Source organism: Mandrillus leucophaeus, unplaced genomic scaffold, assembly GCF_000951045.1.
Source record: "Mandrillus leucophaeus isolate KB7577 unplaced genomic scaffold, Mleu.le_1.0 Scaffold1233, whole genome shotgun sequence".
NCBI lineage: Eukaryota > Metazoa > Chordata > Mammalia > Primates > Cercopithecidae > Mandrillus > Mandrillus leucophaeus.
The window spans coordinates 418,463-426,695 of record NW_012100688.1 but is presented as its reverse complement, the minus strand read 5'-3'; the positions used below and the strand labels follow the sequence as shown (position 1 = coordinate 426,695).

General features: G+C 52.5%; 1 protein-coding gene across 1 annotated transcript in view; it reads right to left on the bottom strand.

Annotated features, from left to right (window-relative positions):
• Positions 1 to 8,233, bottom strand: part of KSR1 (kinase suppressor of ras 1) — a 178,528-nt gene that overhangs the window by 30,248 nt on the left and 140,047 nt on the right. Inside the window, exons 4-5 of the mRNA XM_011971643.1 lie at positions 4,021 to 4,480; positions 3,835 to 3,839 (exon numbers count right to left, since the gene is read on the bottom strand). Of these exons, the coding sequence (XP_011827033.1) occupies positions 3,835 to 3,839; positions 4,021 to 4,480 (465 nt within the window). The remainder of the gene's footprint in view (positions 1 to 3,834; positions 3,840 to 4,020; positions 4,481 to 8,233) is intronic.

The following is an 8,233-nucleotide window of genomic DNA, read 5'->3' as shown; positions in this document are numbered from 1 at the left end:
CAGGTGGATTGCCTGTTCGAGACCAGCCTGGGCAACACAGTGAAACCCTATCTCTACTAAAATACAAAAAAATTAGCCAGGTGTGGCAGCGGGCACCTTTAATCCCAGCTACTCGGGAGGCTGAGGCAGGAGAATCACTTGAACCCAGGAGGCAGAGGCTGCAGTGAGCTGAGATTGCACTACTGCACTTCAGCCTGGGTGACAGAGCGAGATTCCGTCTCAAAAGAAAACAAAAACAAAACAAAACAAAAAACACGTGGGGCTAAAGGCGCCAGCTGCCAGCCTAGGAGAAACAGACTATGTTGGAGTTTCAACCAGTTAGCCCCAAAGCCACCTACGATCTGCCCCATCTTCTGTGGGCATGGGCAGTGAGGTGGTATGTGTGCCAGGCACTGCCTTCATCTGATCTGCATGGAGACACTGGCCCTGAAGGCCTAACAATCTCACTGCTGCAGTCCCCGTGTTACCATAGCAATTGGAGGATGGCAGGGCTGGGGCTGTCCTAGAGATGGAGGTGTTGAATGTTCCTCCAAGGTTCTGTGAAGGGCCCTGGCAGTTTCTGCCAGGGCACTAAGGGAGGGAAGTGTAGCTCCTTTCCATGCTCCCCCTGTGCCTCCCTGGGGTTCCTGCAGCCAGCTCCACTTCAGCATAGTTCCTGCATGCTGCACCCCTCCTCATTCCCAAGACCCCGCCCACAGCTACGTGACTCTCCTAGCCAGCTCGGGATAGTACAAAAATAAACTCCTATTTTGCTCAGGCAAAAACCAGACATCTCTGCATTTCCAGACAATTAAAAGCAGACTCCAGAGGCACAGCTGTCTCCCTCCACTCTGACTCATGAGCGAGGCCCCACAGCACAGCCACGTGCAGGAACGTGCTCCCAACCTGGAGGCAGGGGTGGGAAAGGGGGTCAAGGGTTGCCCATGTGTCCTCCCATCCCAAAGGGGCATCTGCACCTCCCATCTTTTGGGGCGTCATTCAGAGTTGTGCTGCATTTCTGCCTCCAGGAATGTCCCTCTCCTGAAGAGTGGGGTCCCGGGACATCAGGTGGGGTTCTGGGGATGGCTAAAGTCCACTGAAACCAGGCAGATGGCACCGCCTTCCCGGGGGCGCTGTTTTACCATGGCAGCCCAGCAGGCCAGAGTCCCTGCTGGAGAGTCTCGGTGGGCAAGGGCAAGGTGGAGACAGGGCTCTTCATGGGGCTGCCCATGGGCCGAGATGCGCTCAAGGTCTCTGCTTCTCAGAGAACAGCTGCCAGCTAGGCTGAAGCCAGCCAGTCACTTTAAGGCCACCTGTCTTAGGGTTATTTCCTGAGGCGGTCACCAGCACCTCTGCTTCTGGACTACGGAGAGGCTGAATGGGCTAAGAGGGGGGTCAAAGAGGTCCACCCCCGATGGCGACAGCAACGCACACACGACTCCCAGGTGGTAGAGGGGATGGAAATGAATCGCTCTTACCAAACCTAGAGGAGACAAAAAGCAGAGAGGGGGATTACGTCACCATGCTGGCTCGGCGCGTTCCTAGAACATTACCTTTGGGCGGGAGCAGGCAAGGGGCTGGGATGCAGGACTTTGAGGCCTGGCTTGAGGCCAGGCTGTGGCTGAGTGACTGTGGGAACCCCTGCAATCTCTGTGGGGACATTTCCTCAATGGAAAGGACTAGAAGGGCATTCCCCGGGCCTCCCCAGGGGACATTGAAACTCAGTGCTGTGCACTTTAATACATTAGCTTACATAAGCCTCGCCAGCAACCAAGCATGGTAATTAGAGTTCAGCCCATTTCACAGCCAAGAAAACTGAGCCTCAGGGGGCTGGCTGAGTAGGTCACATGGCTCACAGTGGGAGAGCCTGGCCCAGAGCCAGGCAAGAAAAGGGGTAAATCAGCTGGAGAGACCAGGCCTGGTGGCTCATGCCTGTAATCCCAGCACTTTGAGAAGCCGACACAAGTGGATCACCTAGGTCAGGAATTCAAGATCAGCCTGGCCAATGTGATGAAACCTTGTGTCTATTAAAAATACAAAAATTAGCCAGGTGTGGTGACGCATGCCTGTAATCCCAGGTACTCGGGAGGCTGAGGCATGAGAATCGCTTGAACCCGGGAGGCGGAGGTTGCAGTGAGCTGAGATTGCACCACTGCACTCCAGCCTCGGCAGCAGAGCGAGACTCCTTCTCAGAAAAAGAAAAAAAAATTATCAGTTGGAGAGGGTGTGGCTGGACAGGAAGGCAGAGATAACAGCCATGCAGAGCAGAGGTAGCCCCTGAAAGGAGAGTCACGCAGGGACACACCCTGAGCCTCCCCAGGGGGCTGCCACTGCTCCCAAGAACACATGGAGCCGGAGGAAACAGAGCACTCAGGGGTCACCAGAACAGCGAGGTGGCCTGAGCGTCACGTCAGTGCTGGTTCTGGTAACTCTGCAGGGACTGGACTCAGAATCCCAGGGTCTGAGGCTTAGTCACTGGCTGGAGTTTGAGGCTAGTTGTATCATCTGCCTGAGGCTGTGTCCCTGCCACCTTCTAGCATGTGAATGAGACCAGAGCTTTCCTAATGTTCTTCTTGGGAGAAGACAGAAACAGAGGGACTGGGTTGAGCCCACTGTGAGATGTCCTCTGACCCATGTTCGTGTGGCCATCACCACTGCATTCTACAGCCCCTTCTGGGGGGGACCCAGGCCCCAGCAGGACAGCCCAAGAGGGAACAGCAGGGTCAGTGACACCTGGATCTCTCCTCCTTGGGTGGCACATTCAAACCCATCGGAGCTGTCCAGGCTCCATCCCATAAAGGACCTGAACAGCATGCACTGGGAGAGGGGATCAGGCCCATTCCAAAGACGACTCCAAGGCCCAAGATACACCAGAGCCCAAGGAACCCCCTAGAAAATGGGTGCCCTTGTCGCTTCTTTACCTTTTGGTTAAGATCAAGTGTAGAAAAGTGGTGCCCAGGCTGAGGAGAGAAACCAGGTGCCCCAATCCTCAGGGGTACAAGAAGGTAAGAGGCACCCAAGGAGAACTCTCCCTTTCTTTCTGTGCTGCCCACAAGGGTATATTGACAAGGGCAATCTTTGTAATAAAAAAGACTATAATCTAATGCCCATCAAGAAGCGGACAAGATAAACTATACAATGAAATAATATGAACAAGTCGAACAAATGGGGTTTAAATAATTATAGACATACACAAAACTGCTAGCCTGGTTGGCTCCTGAAAGGGGAACCACGTGACTGAATACAAATGGTGGGGTAGAGTTTTCACCGCGTACCCTGAGAAGCCACAGAGCTGCTGCACTTTGGATCGTGTGACTGTCTCACTTGTTCAAAATCCATAGATAGAAAAAACTTTTAAGTCAAAAACTAAACAAAAGAGTAAAATATTCCAAGATGTACTGACATGATGTTCCCAGAGATACCAAGGGAAGTTGAAAAAACAAGTCAAGGGACAGAGTAGATGGTATGGTATCTGATAGTCACTAGTGGTTTCCACCAAATATTCCAGTTCTCTCCTCCTGGGCGTGTGGGCAAAGAGCACAGTTTCATTCTCCTGTTCAGGTTGGGCCAGGAATGGTGAGTGGAACTTCCAAGAAAGAGTACTCAATTGCCAGGGCATGACATCTGGAACTCACTTTTCCCCCTGCCACCGTGGCCAGCAATGCTCAGACAGTCTGGGCCCGGAAGGAGGCTGACCCATGATGGACAAGATGGACAAGGCGGCATAAGCAAGAAACAAATCTTTGTTCCTTTAAGACCTGGCAATTTGGGGATATCTGTTATTTCCGTGTAACCCGGCCTACCCTGACCCATACGTGGCATCACGTCATGTGCACGCACGTGTGCATACAGAACCAAATCTAGAAGGATTCAGGCCACACCGCTGAAGCAGTCTGAGGAATGGACTGAAAGATGGGGGTACCTTTTACTTTTGACTTTACATGCTTCTATAGGGGTTGATTTTATTGGTCCTTCCATGTATCTTTATAATTAGAAAACCACAGAGGGCACTTCTGGTAGCTGCCCAGAAGGAGCACTCACCTCATCGAGGAGACCTCGTCAATGCGGTTCCCCAGCTGAGACTCGTGGGACTTACTCCGGGTGAGCGTGGGGAAGCTGGGCAGCAGCTGGAAGACCTTGCGGCTGGGTGGGGGGGGCGTCCGCGGTGGCTTCAGCTTGGTGTGCCGTCGCAGCTGGGGTGTGGTGGGTGGGGTGATGAAGCTGTGCAGGGCACGAGGGGTCAGCCGGCCACTGGCATGCAGGGGAATACAGGTATCCGAGAGGCCCTCACTGAAGCTGGGGGTGGGGGAGTCTGAGGCAGGCAGAGCTGACACGGAGACGGAGCGTGGGCCCTGGGCACTGTTGCCTGCTCTGCCCATCTGGGAGCTCCCCAGGGGCCAGGGCAGGCTGGCTGGTGAGAGAGTGTCCGTGGAAGGCCCCGAGCCACTTTCCCGCCGTGCATCCAACGAACTCCAACTGGAGTCCTCCTTATGTTCCCCTCCTGTGGACCAAGACGTGAAGTCACAGATGGTCGGGGCTGGAAGGCATTCACAAGGAGATGGCCAGGAGCCAGAGATGTTCAACACCTGGTGTGAGGCTGCACTGTTTCTTAAGGGAAGGCTTCAACTACCAACCTTTACCTGGTTTATAAAGGCTTCTCACTCATGCGCACACATTATGTAGCCAACCACGAGGCCCTCGGTGCAGATACTACCACAGGATGCGCATCCCTAATCTGAAAATCCAAAATCCAAAATGCTCCAAAACTTGGGAATTTCTGAGCATCGACATGACACTCACAGGAAATGCTCATGGGAGCACCCCGGATTTCGGGATGGGGAATGCTAAACAAGTAGGCATAGTGCAAATGCTCCAAAATCTAAAAAAACCCAGAATCTAAAATGCTTCTCATCCTAAGCATTTCAAATAGGGGATACTCAACCTGTATTTCTGTTTCATAGAGAAGGAAGCAGAGCTCAGAGAGGAACTGGCTCGTGCAGGGCTCTTAAGGGCAGGTCTTGGGGGAGCAATCTAGGAAACCCACCCCAAAAGTGGGTGACCTCAGAAACTGAAGGGGTGACCAATCTTTAGGAGTTAGGAAAGGGAAGCTGGGTGTGTGAAGGAAGGAAAAACTCCACTTTAAGAAAATTCAAACATTGGGACAAGGGGTTGTTCTGAGCATCCAACAGCAAAGTGCCCCAGGGCTTGTGAAAAAAGATCCAGGAAGAAAGGGACCAACAGCCACTTTTTTCTATGCCAGCCTTTGAGTGACTGTGGGCTGTCCCTACCATGACCCTCTGCCTGAGGCCCCTGAGGCTTGTGTGGCTTTGTGGGGCTTGAGCTCCAGCCATTCAAGCACATGCTGGATGCTGGGTGGAAAGGCCTAAGAAGACCCATCCTTGTGCTTGAAGAGTCGAATGGGCGTGACAGGCACATAACACAGTATGTATGCTCTGTGCCAGGACAGAGACACACAGGGGGCTCTGCAGAGGAGCAGACCCTAAATGAGCTGTGGGGGTGGAGAGAGGGAGTGTGCCAGGGAAGGTTTCCCAGAGGAGGTGGCACCTGGGCTAAGTCAACTATGGAAGAAGGTGGAGAAGGAGCCCCAGGCAGAGGGAACAACATATGGGAAGGTAAGGGCATATGGCACCTTCTGGTCACTACAAAGGGTTTTGTGTGCTGTCAGAGGTAAGGACAAGCTGGGGAGAGGCAAGGGATGAAGTTGGAGGGGTCAGCCCAGTGGGGCCAGATCAGGAAGGGCCTTGAATGTCTTGCTAAGAACTTTAAATCTCATACTGAATTGTAATCCCGATGTTGGAGGTGGGGGCTGGTGGGAGGTGACTGGATCATGGGCGTGGTTTCTCATGACTGTTTTAGCACCATCCTCTTGGCTTGGTGCTGTTCTCGTGAGAGTGAGTTTAAAAATGTGTAGCACCTCCCTGCCCCCCCTCGCTCTTGCTCTTGCTCCTACCCTGTGGGACGCCTCACTCCCCTTTGCCTTCCGCCATGCCTGGAAGCTTCCCGATGCCGCTCCAGAACCAGAAGCCGCTATGCTTCCTGGAGAGCCTGTAGAACCATGAGCCAAGTAAAGCTCTTTTTAAAATAAATTATCCAGTCCTGCAGATCACCAGGTCAGGAGTTCGAGACCATTCTGGCCAACATGGCAAAACCCCATCTCTACTAAAAATACAAAAATTAACCAGGTGTGGTGGTGCATACTGGCAGTCCCAGCTACTTGGGAGGCTGAGGCACAAGAATCACTTGAATCCGGGAGGCAGAGATTACAGTGAGCCGAGATCGTGCCACTGCACTCCAGGCCGTCTCATAAATAAATAAATAAATAAATAACCAACCCAGCCTCAGGTATTTCTTTACAGCCTGCGAGAAGGGACTGATGCACCTGTGTTGCACAAGCCTGCCCTGCCTCCCTCCTCCCTCCGGCAATGCCTGTTCTTCTCCCCAGTGTACAGTGGAGGTCACTGAGACTTGGGGAGGTCACAGACACTGCCCAAGGCCAGACATTTAAGAAAGTGGTGGGATGGGAATTGAAAAGTTCGGTCTCAGCACCATGCTCCCCGCCGCACCCCCCACGATGCTACTGATTCTGAATAACCTACAGCGGAACAGCTGTGGGAGGTAACAAGTTCCCCATCATCAGAGGTGGTCAAGCCACTTATCAAAAATGGGGGGAAGAATTAGCCTTCCCAATTCACAAGTTTCTTTGTACATCCCATCCCCTCTTCAAACACCCTTCCTCCCACCTGACTGCAGTGACCTTCCATTCAGGAACCGACCGGACAGGAGCTGCTCAGTCCCTGTGCTCCCATACCACTTGCTCCTTATGAGCTGTAGCCATGACTAACACTGTAGCTCATAGACTGGCCTACTGGAGGCACCAACCAGGTTTCTTGTTGAGCAGATGAAAGAATGAATTTCATGAATCTATGAGCAAGCCCGCCACCAAAGGAAACAAGCCCCAAATTTGCAAGTTGCCTATTTAATCACCACTGCTCTTGGGCCCACTTGAGGACGGCCAGTGGGTCCTAATGTGTGCACTGACACCAGCTGATTGGCAGTGGCTGCTTGAGAATGACACTAGAGTCACTACAGAAGCATCTGTGGGTTAGTGATATCTTCCTCGGGTGAAGGACTGGGATGATCAGCAGGAATGTTCACCTCCTATTCACCAGCACAGACAACCATCCTTCACTCACTTTTTTTTTTTTTTTTTTTTGGGTGTGACAGGGTCTGGCTCTGTTACCAAAGCTGGAGTGCAGTGGTACGATCTTGGCTCACTGCAACCCCTATCTCCCAGGCTCAAGCCATGCTCCTACCTCAGCTTCCTGAGTAGCTGGGATTACAGGCACACACAACCACTGTTTGCTAATTTTTGTATTTTTTGTAGAGATGGGGTTTTGCCATGTTGCCCAGGGTGGTCTTGAACTACTGAGCTCAAGCAATCAGCCTGCCTCCGCCTCCCAAATGCTGAGATTACAGGCCTGGGCCACCATGCCCAGCTGCTCACTCACCTTTCTTTAGACCAGAGATTGCAAAGGAAATGACTTCAACACTTTCTATCACCTCATAGGCCTCACACTGAAAAGAACATCTAATACATGCCAGGCTCTGGTTTGAGGACTTACGTTAACTCATTTCCTCTTCACAACAACCCTGAGAGAGGTGTTGTTATCACTGCCATTTTCCAGATGAGGAAACTGAGGCACAGTGAGGTAAAGTAACTCAGCAAGGTCCCAAAGGTTCTAAGTGGCCAAGCAGAGTGCTGGGCCCAGACAGGGCCCAGGCGGTCTGATTCCATAGCCCATCCGTACTGTGACTAGACTGCTCTCACCAAGCCCCAAGGGGGTGCAATGAAGATGCTGTGATGCATGATCTGACGGGATCACTGGTATCCAGCGGATCCCAGCAGGTGCCTGTGAAGTGCAGCCAGCACTGGGCAGATGAAAGGCCTATGTCCTGGACTGTGATGGGGCCAGAACTCTGCTGGGACTTAGCTGAGAACTCTCAGAACTTAGCTGAGACTAAATGAGAGAGAAGAAACCTAGAAAATGCTTCTTCTTCAGGGGCCTCCTCTAGGGCCTGCTGGAAAAAGCACCCTCTGAACAAGAAACCTGAGTTCAAAGCCCAGCTCTGCTCCATGCCAGGTGTGAGGCCCCAGATGATTCATCCAACACCTCCAGTGGTCACAGAGGTCTCAGCTACAAAACGAGCTCAGCACCACCTCTTACAATGGTGT